This window comes from Pleurodeles waltl, chromosome 10, assembly GCF_031143425.1.
Source record: "Pleurodeles waltl isolate 20211129_DDA chromosome 10, aPleWal1.hap1.20221129, whole genome shotgun sequence".
In the NCBI taxonomy this organism is placed as follows: domain Eukaryota; kingdom Metazoa; phylum Chordata; class Amphibia; order Caudata; family Salamandridae; genus Pleurodeles; species Pleurodeles waltl.
In genome coordinates, this window is record NC_090449.1 from 712,305,334 (window position 1) to 712,321,996 (window position 16,663).

Genomic DNA, 16,663 nt, shown 5'->3' on the forward strand with positions numbered 1-16,663 from the left:
TCAGCTTTCTTGAGATGGAAATTGAAATCCCCCAACACAAAGAAATCCTCTGATTTAACTCTAGATTCTAACAGAGGGCTGATACTTGATACAAAGAATGCTCTTGGACCCGGTGAACGATATATCAGTGAAGCTCTAAAGGTATAATGTTTTGAGACTTCTATTTGAAAGAAGAGGGTTTCACAGATCGAGCAACTTAAATCCGAAGAGTACCGTATGGGAAAATGGTCCCATGCCACTATAGTCAGGCCGCTCCCTCTCTTACTCTATCTACATTCATAATCATGTAGCATTTTATACAAGGTCAGAGCAAGGAGCAGAAAAGAGGGTGACATTTCGGGATTACATATTCGATACTGAGCATGATGCAGAAGTAGATTTTGTTGCTTTTGAACACGGTATTAAAAATGGAAATTATTCTGCTTAAATTTGGTCCCCAAATTATTCCTTGTTAGTATAGATAAACATACATGCTGCAGAACGTCTACCAAGCCCACCACCAAGTCTCCTGCTACAGTCAAATCTTTGCATTCTTGTGCTACTGTTAAATTATGAATGTTTTGAGACTACGTAGTAGCAGGACACACGTTTAGATCCTTTAAGTTCACTAGACCAGTGTTCCCCAACCCCCGGGCCGCGGACCGGTGCCGGTCCGTGGATCAATCGGCACCGGGCCGCCCGAGGAACTTCAACTTAATTTCACTGTGGCGGGTGGCCGAGGCGCAGAGCATTGCGCCATCCCAAGCGGGCCACGGAAAAATTATCCAACATTTACCGGTCCGCGGCGATAAAAAGGTTGGACAACACTGCACTAGACCACTAGGTTCCTTACAGCCCTCCTGCATAACATTTATTTGCTTTTCTAACAGAGCTCAAGTTGGACACACTCTGATTTTTTTCCTACAGATTTTCTTAAAACACGTCAAATCTGTCAGTCGAAGTTGACAGCATAGCTGTCTGAAAGACCATTTGCTTCCAAATTAATATAGACTGGCCTTCAGGTCAGTCTCATTCTACTATTGCCTTTTTGGATCAGCCTCTATCAGCTCAAACTTGAGACATAGTCAATCACACCTTACATCTGCCCAGATGAGTATTTTTCTTTCCTAGTCAAGCTATTGGCTGTTTGGAGTATCATTCCGCGCACTTTGCACAGCCTGATTGCAATCAATGAAATTGGCGAGCTGACAATCTCACATCTCTGAGGTCTGTGAGGTCATCAGCCAGGCAAGGGGTTGGCCTTCTGGGATGACTTCCACCCTTTGTAGACGTTTTGTTAAAGTTAGCCCCTGGGTGCATCAGGCTGAAGCTCTACATGCCACCCTCTACCCTTCCATAACTTGTCACAGGGTGGGGTGGTGTCAGGGAGTGTCACAGATCCCACCCCATCCCACTTGGTGATAACCAAGGGAAGGGTGGGTTTAGAGGCTACAGCTTGGAAGCTGAGCACCGGATTTGGCGCAGTGTATTCAGCTCGGGTTTCAGTGGCCCATTGCACAGAATTCAATTCACAGCTTCCCATGCTGCTATATACCAAGTACTTCGACAGGATCAACCTGGACAGACTATGCGGAGATCGTGGGAAAGCCGGCAAGCTTTGATCCCCTCTTGTGACCCTTCCCAGGCAATGGGAAAAGAGAGTGGAAAGAAGTGCCCTATTGAGGTGGGTGAGCCATCAAACTAGCAGGGAAAGCCAAGGGTCGACACTGGTCCTAAATGCCAGTGCACGACCCAAGTCTTGAGAATGTACGTCAAGAAAAGATTGCAACAACCATTATTTTAGAATATAGTATAAGTGTTTTCAGAATTCATAAATGTACTTTTTTAACACGCAGAAGGGTTTTAACTTACTGCATCAGATTATTTGCCATGATTGGGCCGCCCTGCTGGGCAATCAGATGGTGTCCAAGAGGCTGGTCCGACAGATGAGGGCCGCGCTGTCAGTAATGTGTCGGCCTGCTTCAGTGCCAGGTGAGCCGGCCGGTACTTACTTTTGATTTCCTTGATATTACCACAAGCTTTGTCTGCAGCAAACACACATGCATGCAGTCTCCACTACGTTGCAAAATACCCCCACCATGTGTGTTTACATGCTCAAAACTGGCCAATTTGCAAACGTGGCCCACTTTTTTAGAAATCTTTTTCCCTAATGGGGGCCACTTTTATTTTGTTATTAAGGCCTATTTTGTGTCCCAGTCCAACTCTGTTGGAAAGTACTAAGAAAGTGAGTTTTTAAAAGTGAACTGTGAAACATTCCTGTCCCCGCCCCGATGGCAAAGCAATTACTGACCTAAGACGTACCTTAGGTAAGTTGTCATAGCCAGCGACCACTCATTCAGTGCTGTTGCTGATCACACTGACTGGCTATGGGCGAGTCACCGATGGGCAGGTCTGGGAGTCCAACTATGAGGTTTTTCACTTCAAATTCTATTTTAAATGACAGTCCCAAAAATGTGGGGGTGCTTTGTTCTTCTTTTTAATTGTTCTTGCAGTTTTATATAGTGCAAACTACAGACCCACGGCAAAAGAGCGCTTTACATGAGAACCAGAAGTTTTTCATGATTGAAGTTGGAGAGCTTAGAAATGTAAGATTACAAAAGCAGTGGCAGGTATTGCACTCTGCGGTTATGCACTTGGGAGGCAGAAGGATTTCCCTTTCTGGCAGCGCACATGCACTTGTGTCATCACGGTTTTAATGTTATCAGTAGTCTAATTTGAAAAAAGTGGACCGACGGAAAGAAAATCCATAAGCCGCTCAACATTCTGGGCACAAACACTGAAAGTATTACTGTTCAGCAATAGCATGGCAATTCCTCAGCTCACAGATTAACTCTGTCCGAACAGCTTATTGGCACACTGAGAAGTAGTGCTCCCGAATGTAAGTGCCTTATTCCTACATTTGACTACATTATTTAATAAGCCAGTCCTTGTCCCAGAGCACCAGTAGTCTCCCATTCAAAGCACTGCTGAGAAGTGCTGGTACGATCCCTTCCAAATTATGTTTGCTACCTAAAACTCATCCCCAATTTTGATGCCCCTCCACTTTCAAATGTCACCAGCTGCCACTGATCCCCACCACCACTTTCACTCCACACAACCCATACTGCCACAATGATACCAATACCACCCCCACAATAACAAAACTCAACCAATATCACACCAACAGCAAAATTAACACCAATATTACAAGCAAAAACACTCACCAAAATCACCACCAATGAGGCAGACCTCCACCACTAATACCACACCACAACAAAAACTACAAGCTGCCAATTCCACCACAAACAATATCACAACAATATAACTACCACACCACCCAGCACCACCACCTACACTAATACCACCATTATTAATACTGTTACTACTGCAACTCATTCTACCACAATCATTATACCAACCATAATACCAGTATCAAAACCTCCAAAATCAATACACCATCACTAATGCCACAACCACCACCCTTACCAATGATATAGCCACCGATAGTACCCATACTACCATCACTAATAGTGCAACATCACTCCCAAGTATCAGCAAAGCATGGCTCCTTGTATGCGGTGTCACACTAAGCCCTGACTGAATTGCTTTGCCAATGCTGGTTATCCCAAGTAAAGACTGCCCCCCATTCAGCATCTTAAATCAACACAACACCCATGTTTTACCACGTCTGGTCATGATACGGTTTTAAGAGTGCACTTATATAACAGAAAACGAAAAGAAAGGCTTTAATTTGCTCATTCATTACAAAAGCTCACAAACTCCATCAGCAGGATATATTTTAAGATACTATCATGAATCCCGGCAATTATAGCATCTCCCGTACAGTAAAACTGTCATGCTCCCTTAGGAACATACAGCTTAATTAAATAAAATGGCGCGGCTGAATACGCTGCAGCCACTCACAAGGCCACATGCACATTAGTCACCTAATGCAATTAACTGCTACCAGTTGTCAAAATCCATTAGCTTGGTGCCATTGTGATATGCCAAAAACCTGTCGCTGCAGGAAAGAAAGTGAGGCTATTTTAGCCTTCTACGCTTTCCATATGACTTCAACATATACCCCCATGTATTTTAAATTAGGCAGCCTGCCTCTAATATCCCTAATTGGCAGCTGGTCAGACCACTGCCAGGACTGCGTCTCCTCTTTCTGCTTCAAATGAATGACTAAATGGCAGCTAAACTGATTGTGAAGAAGTGAACCATGTTCGGAACCAATGTCAGATGCTACAAAATTTGATAAAAAATTAAAGGGTTATTGAAACTAACTGTTTAAGTCAATAGTAAATAGTATTCATGAAACAGCAGGTAAAAGAAGACTGACCTACAGGAGAAGCAAGTTGTAAACTGAGCAATTACAGTGTCGCTAGTAGAAGGCTGTGGCATCATTCCGCTATACATTGCTCACCTCAAAGGATCCCCTTCAACAGGGGACCGATTACTGCATGCGGGCAAAATAATTGTTTTCATGCATGTATGTGGGATTCGAGTAGCGCAAACCTTGCCAAAAAGCATCGTAGCGCTGTGCAGGGTCTAAAACCAGCATTAAGTCATCGAATGATAAGAGAGGCAGCTGGGGAGGGGCCTCAAGGATGGTGTTTCAGACCCTGGGGAACAGATGGAAAAGGCCTAGGTTTTTTTTTCCCTTTTTTTTTTGTTTACACTTCTTAGTCTGCAGACTGATGGTGTCCAAGCTGCGGGAGTGCCGAGAGCCACCAGAGATAATTGGTGGTTCTGGTGGTGATGGCTTTGTCAATGATGCTGTTTATTTTGAAGATGGTGCAGGCCAGATGTATGTTTCATGTTTTTGCAAGAACATTTTTACTGCATAAAATGAGTACGGAAAGTACTTCTAACATCAGTACTTCTAATATCAATACATTTTTTGTAGAGTTGCCTTCTTGCCAAGCTTTCTTTCATTTTTCAGCTTAAATTTATTTGAAAAGCACCAAAGCAATGAATTCTAAAAACATAGAAGGCTGTTTAATTTGTGTTCCCTAGCAATGGGTATTTTAAAAGTTAAAACTGCTAAAACTTAGGGCCTGATTACGACCTTGTGATGGGATGCTTTGTCAGAAATGTGTCAGATATCCCACCTGCCGTTTTAGAAGTTCCATAGGATATAATGAAACTTTTAATACGGCGAACGGGAAATCCGTCCCGTTTGTGGTGGAGTATCCCATCCGCCAACATCATAATCTGCCCCTTAGTATTCTATAACACTGTGTACTTTCAGTATTTTAAAAAAAAGACAATACAATGTACTGAAATTTTCCAAACTTAGTACTTTACAACTTACCAGAGTGACAATGGCACATTCAGCGGTCAGCTGAGCAGCACTGAATAACGTTCTCACAAACCGGTATATCTGTTTCTGCTCTGGGTCATGTTTCTCATAGTCTAGTGGTATTTCTGATTTCTAAAGGAGGGAAGAAAAAATTTCAACATGAAGCAGAGCAACGAAAAGAAAAAAAAAAATACCAGCCAGCCTTAATGTGTGCCAGCAGTTGCAGGTGAGTGCACTGGCACTTATTTTTCAGGAACAGGATTTATTTTTCATCATTAGATTCTGACCCAGAGCGCGAAAGGGGAAAAGAGGAAAGAAAAAGATAAGAAAACTCTGACAAGAGATGGAAAAGAACCTGAAAGAGTGAGATAACAGGAAGAGGGTGGTGGTGGGAAAAAAAGGCAAGATGCATGAGGTGGAATCAAGACTAAGGGGGTCATTCTGACTTCCGCGGGCGGCGGAAGCCGCCCGCCTGGCGGGAACCGCCAGAAGACCGTACCGCGGTCGAAAGACCGTACCGTGGTCGAAAGACCGCAGCGGTCATTCTGAGTTTCCCGCTGGGCTGGCGGGCGACCGCCAGAAGGCCGCCCGCCAGCCCAGCGGGAAACCCCCTTCCATGAGGATGCCGGCTCCGAATGGAGCCGGCGGAGTGGAAGGGGTGCGACGGGTGCAGTTGCACCCGTCGCGATTTTCAGTGTCTGCTTGGCAGACACTGAAAATCTTGGTGGGGCCCTGTTAGGGGGCCCCTGCAGTGCCCATGCCATTGGCATGGGCACTGCAGGGGCCCCCAGGGGCCCCACGACACCCATTACCGCCAGCCAGGTTCTGGCGGTCAAAACCGCCAGAGCCAGGCTGGCGGTAAGGGGGTCGGAATCCCCATGGCGGCGCTGCTTGCAGCGCCGCCGTGGAGGATTCCCAGGGGCAGCGGGAAACCGGCGGGACACCGCCGGTTTCCCGTTTCTGACCGCGGCTGTACCGTCGCGGTCAGAATGCCCATGGGAGCACCGCCAGCCTGTTGGCGGTGCTCCCGCGGTCGTTGGCCCTGGCGGTCCATGACCGCCAGGGTCAGAATGACCCCCTAAGCTTTATAGACAGTGGTAGCGGGCTATAACGGCCATTAAAGACCCGCTCCAGTGTTAGCGAGGGCCTTTAACAAGGGAGCTGGACTTTAATACCAGTATAACCCAGCTACTGAGGGCTATAAGAACATTCTGTCACTAGAGGGCAGGATGTTCCAATAAATAAATCAAAGGCCTCATAGAGCCAGCAGGAAATGAAATTCTCTTGGGCTCTATAAGGCATTTGTTCACAGCAATAGCTGTGAACAAAAACATTGGAATGTTGGTGCACTGGGCTTCAACCGGCCTATAGTAGCCCAGAGCACTCCCTTGTTTTTAATGGAGCTCCCAACATTCTAATGTTCTAATAACCAGTAACTCTGGCATTCTGAAGTACCAGAGTAGGCTCCAAAGAAAAACTTTGAGCCCTATCACTTATTTTTTGACAAACTAGGCCCAGACAACAGGGGCGTTAGTATAAATGGAAGGCAAAGTAACTTACCGATAAAGGATGGAGCTTTTCATCAAAAATATCTAAAAGCATCCTTCCATCGGTGTCCCTGGAAGAAAAACAAACTCAAAGTTAATATTACTTCTCTAACCTGCACCACCTGCTATTTTACACCTATGAGTCATTTTAAACCTTCCGGTAGTACCTGGGAGAGAAAAAACCTCCGGTAAAGGAGTTAGAGGAAATTTTTATTGCTACACAGCATTACAGACATGATGGCATTTTCCGGGAGCTGCAGCCATAATGCTAGGAACTGTCCCAGTTATACTGCACGCCTCATGGAAATTATCAGACCTATCTCTAACATAAAAATAGTATAAATTTTTGAGGCTAGATCTTCAGCTTGACGTTTCCTGCAAGATGACTCCAGTTGAAATCCTGCTTGGAGAACCAGAACCACCCAGCAGATGAGTGGCGTTCTGAACAGTGTTACTCCTAACCGGACATTAACTCCAGAAAAAAGAAACATAGGGCATAGCGAATACACACAGTCTCTCTAAGCTTTCACCCATGCTATTATAAGGATGCGCCCGGATCAGGCACATCAACAGTGAAGTATCACAAGGAGCAAACTACTATTATTGCTGCCAAATCAGAAAAGGGGATTTCAGATGATAAATATATATTTTCATTTAGATGAGCCTCCAGTTACAAACAAGCTCGATTTTATAAAATGAAAGCCAATTCAAAATGTCTTTTCACAAAGTTCTCTCACTTAAAAGGTCTCCTATTTTAATACCCAAAAACAACATTTCAATTGCATCTTCGAAAATTAGCATCTGTCATTTATAGCAATTAGCAACAACAGAGGCGTGGCATAAAAACTAGCTATGCTATGCGATTTTGTCTAAAAGCCTGCCAGACAACTATAAAAAACATAAGGCCCTGGTGCTTTGGCTTTTTTCGATGCATTTAGTGTCTCCATAATTTCTGCTTCATCTATCTCTCAGCCAAGTGTTCTTCAGTAGGCAGCTTGCTCTCCAACCACTTCTCTACTTCTACCACATCTGACCTGACACTCTCCTGATTTAACTCGTTGAAAAACTGGTGGAAAGCAGCCTCAATATCTAGAGTCGACTACACAACCTTCCCAGACATGTTCTCCCAGATGTCTGCTATTCATTTTTTGCTTTGGTCAGCCCTCACCTTCCATGCTAATATTTTACCACAGTTATCCCCATACTGAAAGAGCTGTACCTTACTAGTTTCCCACCTCTTTATAATATGAACTTCTACCTCCAATTTTAGATATTCCAGGCAATCTTGCAGGGCTTGTTTGTTGACTATCCTGCCCCTTTCATTTAGTTTCCCTAAGCTGCTCATGTAGTAGATGTATCTTCCTTTCTATTTTCGAGACCACCTCCTTCCTTTCTGTTTCTCTGATGGCTTAAACTTGTCAGCTCTCCTCTTAAATATGCTTTGTATGCATCCTAAACTGCCTGCACCCAGTAGTCATGTTATTTAGAGAGAAAAAGGATTCAAAGCTTCTCTTCAGTTCCTCTACAATGTGGCTGTCCAAGCAGGAACCACAATCCTAGTCAGGGTAAGTCAGATACACACCATAAATGAACTTGTGGTCATCTTCTGGTAGCTTGGCACAGAGAAGGCAGGCTTAACTTAAGAGGCAATATGTAAAGTATTTGTGCAACACAACACACACATTAACACAATGAAAACACCACAAAAAGACTCCACACCATGTTAGAAAAAGGGATTATAATTTTGTAAATAAATCAAGACCAAAAATACAACAAGCAGAAGTCAAAATATGAATTTTTAAAGAATAAATGAAAGTCAAGAGTTCAGGCCAAACATGGAGTGCAGGTCGGCTACTGGAACCATCTTATCCTGCTGTGAAAGTATTGGGTGAATGGAGGATGCGTCGACATTGAAGACCTTGTGCTGGGAGCAGAGGAGATGACGTGCAGGTGATGCGCTGGTTCCGATCCGTACAGTCGGGGATGCATTGTCGGCCAACACTTGATGAGTAAAGTGATGCGTTGTCATCAAAGTCGCGCAGCCGGCGATGCATCGATCCTGGGCCATGCAATCGGAAGAGCTATGATGACCTCGTCCTCAGCGGTGATGCACTGGCATCAAGGAAAGATCCATTGGTTCCGATCGGCACAGTGATGGTGATGCGTGGATTTTTGTAGTAACAGCTGCAGAACCTACGTCTAAGGGCCCAGGACTGGACAGGCACCACTTGGCAGGGCAGGACTCACAGTTGGCAGAGGTTGTAATAGGGATGAGTGAAAACTGTGATGTCCCTGAAACTTCAGAACAGGAGGCAAGCCAGCAAGCTCTTGCAGTCACTCTGGGTTCAAGTGAGACAGGTCCAGTCCTTCCTCAGCAGGGCACAGGGCAACAGGCAGGAGGGCAGCAGAGCAGAAAAAGAGGTTGTTCCAGAGCAGCAGTACAGAGTGACAGTTCTTGTAGCACCATAGCAGTCCTTCTTTCCCCTTTGAAGTGTGGGTGATTTCCAAAAAGGGGTTTTGAAGTGCACAGAGGTCTTTTCTTTCTAGCCCTGGCTCACTACAGGGGGGTAAGCAGTCCTTTGGGTGGGAGCAGGACACTGCCTGTTCAGGTGTGTCAGCTTCTCCCTCCCTTCTTGCCCAGGATGACCCTTCAACATGTAGATGACCACTCAGTGACACCTACCCTTCCCTTGTGTGAGGCTGCCTAGTGGGAATGTAGGAAGCCAGCTGTCACTCCAGCCTAGACTGCAGGCACACAGGGCTACAAGCAGGAAAATGTTAACTTTCTAAAAGTGGCATTTTCAAAAGTGTAATAGCAAATCCACCTTTACAGTTAAAGAGGATTTATCATCACAATTCCATAGGTACTAAACATGACAGGTCTACTCCTTCTCAATTAGAAATTACACTTTATTAAATGTAATAAGGAATACCCGATTTAAACCTATGAGAGGAGTAGGCCTCACATTAGTGAAAAACTAATTTGAGAGTTTTTCTCTACCAGGGCATGTAAAACTTTAAAGTATATGTCCTGCCATTTAATTACATAGCACCCTGCCCTGTGAACTACCTAAGGGTGACTTATATGTAATGAAAGGGGAGTTTAAGGCTTGGCTAGGGGTTTTAAATGCAAAGTCGACAGGGCAGTCAAACTGCACACACAGGCTCTGCAGTGGCAGGCCTGATACATGTTTAAAGGGCTACTTAAGTGGGTGGCACAATCAGTGCTGCAGGCCCACTAGTATCATTAAACTTACAGGCCCTGGGCATATACAGTGCCCCTTACTAGGGGCTTATGAGTAAATTAAATATGCCAATTAGGTACATACCAATCTAACCACGTTTTAGGGAAAGTGCACATGCACTTTAGCACTGGTCAGCAGTAGTAAAGTCTCATTAGGCCAATAAAAATGATTTCAGCAAAAAGTGAAGGGAAAAGACAAAAGGTTTGGGGTGCCCTTGTAGAGACAACCATTTCCAACACTGATCTTCTTAAAAAAATGTGTTCGATCACATGTCCATTTCCCTGCCCCCTTCTTGAAACTAGTCCTCAGTTCTAGATACTCGGCTGCTTGGTCAGATAAATGGAAGTGTTGGTGCTCTGCTTTGCTAACATTCGCCAGCTCTCCCTTGTGTAATAAAAAGAATCTAGCCGAGAAAAGTGTCTGTGCTTTTAGCAATGAAACATGTATCCCTCAATACACCCAGGCTTGCTTCTGCATACATCACAAAGCTCTAATTCCTTCATCATGAAAGCTAAATAGGCTTGAGACTTCGGAGAACCCACTGCCTTCCTACTACAGGGCGTATACAAAGTATTATATAGCAAGACATTAACATCTTCACCCAAAAATAGAGGGCTGTTAAGATCCATGACTTTCATTACAATTTCCTTCTGGGGATTTGGGTCATCTACATTCGGAGGATAATACCCAACACAAGAAAATATCTTGCCTTTAACCTGGGTGGTGCTGGAACAATTTTCAGAATAGGGGTGCTGCCATGAATGTTACATCACTGAAGTCAGAGGGAACATTCAAAGCTTCACAGACAAAGAACAAGTTTAGCAAGTATTTTCAGCAGCACAGTTGTAAGGGTGTACTATGCAGCTGGTGGTGTTTTTTGGAGAACATTGTCACTAACTTATTACTGGTTACTTATTACCATGGTGGGGTAGCGCACTTTCATTTATAGAAAGCACATTTTCTATTGAAATGGCCACTAATATGCTTAGTTTGTTTTTTTAACTAATGAAAAGCACACAAGCAATAATGTGTGGATACTGAGTTTCAGGAAATAATTAGACCAAGATTTAATATGCTCCTATTAAAATATTTGTTTTCATCACACTTTAGAATTACAAAGAAATGTTGCTTCCTTTGTGCTTTCTAAACTGCTTTTGTCTCACACATTGGATTAGTACAGTTCATTTACAGGTATTTAAATGTTATTATGTGTTAAAAACAATTTGACATCTACTGTACCCCTTCAAGATTGCCAAATAGTTCACTTTCCAAAATCATTTGGCTTTACAGTTAAACACAAATCTTCATGTTAAAATGATTATTGTATTATTATTATTATTATAACCATTTATAGAGCGCATGATTCACCTAGAAGGTATCATGGCGCTACCGGCCTGGCAAAAATACAGCCATGTACCAGAAGGTAAAGCCTGGCATCAGACCTCTGTCTTTGAAGTACAGCAGAATAGATGAAAAAAATGTTTATGCATATTTATTGCTCATTCATCTTCTGAACTCCAGCATGGTTATTTTGGGGGTGCTACAGCACCCCTACTTCCAGCGCCAGTGATAAAAAGTATAACCATGCACTACTATTGCAATGTGTGCTTTTTGAGACCAAAAATAATTTTGCTTTTAGCAAATACTTTTTCAGACTGGAAAAGGCCCGACAGCTTCGCCAACATTAAAGGCTTATGGAAAGCATCAACAAAGTCAAAAGCCTGGCTGTAAACACCAACCTATTAGCTTTGCCAATGCTTGTTTTTTTTCGTAGCCTACGATAGTGCAAATGATGTTTTGCAATCACCGTTTCACATGCTGCTAGGGTTTTTCCACTATGCAGTTTCAAGTTCTACACAGTATTTTGCAAGCTGCTAAAGTAGTATTGCCCCGAGATTAGCATTCCTGTTTTATGTTATTCCTCCTGGGTGTTTTTTTTGGCTGATGTTTACTTTTAGCATATTTTCCTGATTTTCAAAGATTCCTGTAACATTTAGGCTCTTATGTCATGCTTCTCATGTTAGGGTTTCTCTGTCCTATTAAAAGTTTTCACAATCTACACTTCCCCTTTGTCAATTATTTTCAGTACTACACACCTTGCAAGCTGCGCCCCTGGCTTCCAATTAGAGGATGCTCTGCGAATGGCCGCTGGAGATACCACTGTTTCTTTGTTCGTTCTGTTTATGTTTCCAGTGTGGTCTGCCTCAGTTGAAGCGTATGAACTTGTGTCTGCTTAATTCCGTTTAGTGACAACTACCTTGGTTTGCCACCATCGATCTTTGTCTTTTCTATCTTGTTCTCCGTGTTTTCAGATTCAGATCAGATATTTTCCCATTTCTCAAGGGGAACATCCAGCTGGTTTTAGTACGATCAAAGTCTTTATTAAAGAACAGCTGAATTGTCCGGGGATCAAAGTTCCGACCGCACTGAAAACCTTTGGTTGTATCCTGTTAGCTGATTTATATGACACATGCCAGCTGTTGATACACGTCACACATTCCTCTTCACCATTAACACCTGCCAATCTCCTCGCAGCCTCGTTTTTCTGGATCACTTCTGCAAATCATAGTTTTAGTCCCTTTATCAGGACAACCTTGGAACTACTAGTAAATTTCCAGCCACTTTTAAGATAACAAAACAACTGATCTAACAAGTTATTCCTGTTTCAGGAAAGACGAGTATCCATAGAGTCTGCACCTCAGTGCCACATTAAACCCAAGCACCAGCACAGCATGGCAGCGTGACACATACACAGGAAAATCATATAACGGCCGAGCCCTGCTCCCGACCTGCTGTACTCAAGGACATGTGCTGCCGCCTGCCTGTATAGTGCAATCAGTTGTACAACAGCGAAGGTGTACAAATCAGCAGCACTGTCTTGTGTGTGACTTTGGTGTTTGTTGTAATACTGAAATCACATGCGAATTTTCATACAAAACAACCTTAAGTAAAACACATCCACCTACTCACATTGCATCAAAGCAACATAAATGACAAACGGGCCTCCAAACTGAAGTTACCTCAAGCCGAGCAATGGACGGCCACGCAGACCAGCAGAGAGAAACAACCTGCAAAGTGTCTTGGCACACAGATCCATGCACACAGCCTTCTCCGCAGACCCACAAAAGGATCTCGCTAGCCACCACCCAATGGGATGCATTACCAAACAATACAATACAGTTTAATTTCCTCTCTGACCCTATTCAATATGATTGAGATCTAAACATAAGAAAACATACCTACAAAGAATAGGCAAAGACCACTTTGACTTCTGCCAAAGGGAATGAGAAAACTATAAAGGATCCCAAAAGCACAGGAGTATTCGCATTGCAAAATTGTGCAATACACAGACACGCAAGCTAACAATTAAATTACACCTCTCATGGAGGATATGTCAAATCACCATATAAAACAACTCATGCAGTGCTAAGAACACACCATCACGCATACAGAAAGGCACTAGCGTCAGGGGGAAAAACACTAAACACAACATTCATGTAAAACAGCAGTGCCAACAATGGCAACAGTTAATAGTTCCTTTCTGCAACAACATGCACTATCCCATGCCCAATTTAAAAAAAACATTTATGGCTTGTACCGCAGGCCAATCTCTGTAAGGTGTACCCCTTAATATGAAATGGTCCAACCTCTGAATCATCGCAAAAACTGGTAAAACACAAGAAGCCAACCCAACATAAGATTCAACAAACATTTACTAACATTTAAATGCCATGAAAATGCAGCATATCTAATTAAACATTTCATGAGGAATGAAGTAGAGAGAATCTAAGTAAAGCCAATAATACAAAACGGCCAAAACATCGCTTTCCATTCAATGCCGGAAGATGGTGATTTGAGGGTGAGGAATCAGAGGGGATTTGAGCTTGCAGATTCAAAGGAGGATGATAGGGACTGGACTTGCTACTGCTGATGGTGTCTTCTATGCCTGCTCCTGCCTTGAAAGAAGTCATACGGCTGCTGAGGCTTTTGGGCTTGGTGAGATGGTTGCCAGTGCTTGGACTGCACCACTCAAAGGTAGCCATAGAACCTCTGTATTGCTGGTGGAATTGTGTTACAGGAGACACCAAGACTCGGCCCATAGCCCTACTGTTCCTGAAACGTTACAGACAAAAGTAATCCTTCTCACCAAATACCCTTTTTCCATCAAAGGGCATGTCCATAAGTGTAACCTGAAGATCTCCAAAAAAGACAGTGCAATGCATCCAAGGGGGTCACTACAAATGTGACAGCTATACTCTCTCAGACCGGGTTAAGTCTTCTCATAAACAAAGTCACATTTCAAAATCTGTTTGCCAACTTCAGGTCATATCTAACGAGGTTAGAGAATGTCTTCATGTGCTCTGGCAGGGTTGTGATTGTGGGTCCTGCCATATGCCACAGCATGAACATAACTGCTTAAAATATTGGCTTCATTAGCTGTGCCTAGAGATTCCTGTCATGTTTCTTGGATGCTCTGTACAGATCGGCCAAAGGAAAGGTGTTTGGGGTTTCCTTTCAGGCTGATGTCTGAACCTGGTGGCAGCTGGGAGACAAAAAGTGCAGGTCATTCGGAGCTTGCCAATAACACATGACAATCTCCTCTGGGACTGCAAAGGGGTTCTCCCATGCCCTGACTACAGGTTTTGAACGGTCTTCCTAATGGGAGTAGGGGTTGTGCACACAAATTGTGGAGCATTGCATTCCATCAGAATGTTAGACTTGACTTCTGTAGAAGACGAAGTCAGTTACAAGGGCTGTGTCACTTTCCAAACAGCTATTGTGAAACACGAGACCTCCACCAAGAGAGGGCCAGACAGGTAACAACTATACCCTACGGGAGAAGTGTTTAAGACAATTGCATTTTAAAAGTCTAAATAAAGGCCATCAATATTAGGAAGCAATAAGTTATCATTCTTTTCCTCATCGTACTTAGCCAGTGGCATTTGTATTTGAACCAATACTTTTCTATTTAAACCAAAACTTTCATCTAAGTGGGAGAGCTTGCTGGCCAAGGAGGGGTGTTCAGCATTCAAACCTGTGTTAATGCATGGAAGAGCAGATAAGAACAGGTAAGGCACAAGAAAGGGGTACACTTATGGAACAACACATTTGTATGTGATAGGGACACAACACGATACTTGCATCAAAGAAATGCATAGGCAAATCCATGGTTGAAAAGCAGTCGAGATGGGATTGCTCCTCTTCTTGAGCCAGTATCAAATCTCTGTAGCAAGATAGTAGTCCAGCTTAGCATAACAGCAAGGGGTCTTTGCAACTGTGCTGTTCCAGAGTTGAGCTGCAGGTCATTATAATGGTGCAGTGTCCACAGCAGTGAAAAAACACATAAGAGGTTGCTTGGTCAATGAGCATTCTTCATCTCCGTTGTCTGGGTTGGAGGATAACCAAATAATGCACAGCGAACCAGTAACAAAAGGCAAAGACGTGTACAAGAATCAAGTAAAGTAGATCAGTCTACATGAAAGGGTGATGTTAGACTTTCATACGGTAGAAACAGGGCCCATCGAGAAAGATGAATCATTCTGCAGAACTGACCAACCTTCAACCTTTCCGGTGCCGGTCGACAGAGCCACAACAAGCAAAATTTAGATGGAGTAATCAACTCTGAAAATATGATCCTCCCGAAATTCATCTGCCAGACGTATCTGGAAAAGGGAGCAGACATTGTTTAGGATTTGAACTCATTGCTAAATCCCTTTTGGCATTTCAGTAAAGCTGCCTCTATTAATGCTCACCTTTTTGAATGACATGAACCATTTTCATGTGGCTTATTCCAGGAGGGGCTCTGTTTCTGTTCCCTCTCTCTCAATGCCTCCATCTGTCCTTGTGGAATCCTGTTTGCCTCTTAGCTTGGGACCATCCCCTTTCACAACACACCCTCTATTTTCCCACCCTGCACACCTGCCCTCCTCTCGGTATTTGCTCCTGCCTGTCCCTTTGTTTCTTCCCCCTCCTGCATCTGGGCATCTGTACTTGCCATGGCTCAGGCACTGAGCACAGGACAGATGTGATTGCTAAAACACTACTACTGTGAGTCCTTGGATGGATAGCAGTGGTGCACTGAGGATCATTCAGATGGGGTTGAATCAAGCTCTTTATTGTGCTTCAGAATTCCAGGAGTTCATGATGGGAGTCCCAGAGTTTGGTGGTCTGTACCACAGAAGAGATTACACCAACGTAGGATATTCTGACTCTGGGAATGGTCAGAAGAGGTCCTTCTAGATTGGTATGTGAGGAGCCTTTCTTGAGAAAAGACCCACTCCTCACATTCTATGGATCGATCTGCCATGCACAGATTCTCAAAGGGGATACTGTAGGCTGTGGACGCCAATGCAGAGCTTGAAGGTATTGGGTGACAGGATCATGGTTTCTGAGACTTAATCGAAATTATAGGTGACATTTGCTTCACTTGAATCAATAGCTTTTCCCGGAGGCGGTGACCCATGAATGGAATACTGAAGCCAGCCTGAACAGCTTGGTCTTGGATGCACTGTATGCAGGAAAAAAAATTGTTTAATTCTAAATTTGAGGGCCTGGTTAAAAAAATGCATTCAACAATCGAACAC

General features: G+C 43.7%; 1 protein-coding gene across 1 annotated transcript in view; it reads right to left on the reverse strand.

Annotated features, from left to right (window-relative positions):
• CCNY (cyclin Y) overlaps nucleotides 1–16,663 on the reverse strand; it is a 457,171-nt gene that overhangs the window by 80,569 nt on the left and 359,939 nt on the right. The window contains exons 6-7 of the mRNA XM_069211213.1: nucleotides 6,848–6,905; nucleotides 5,300–5,419 (exon numbers count right to left, since the gene is read on the reverse strand). Of these exons, the coding sequence (XP_069067314.1) occupies nucleotides 5,300–5,419; nucleotides 6,848–6,905 (178 nt within the window). The remainder of the gene's footprint in view (nucleotides 1–5,299; nucleotides 5,420–6,847; nucleotides 6,906–16,663) is intronic.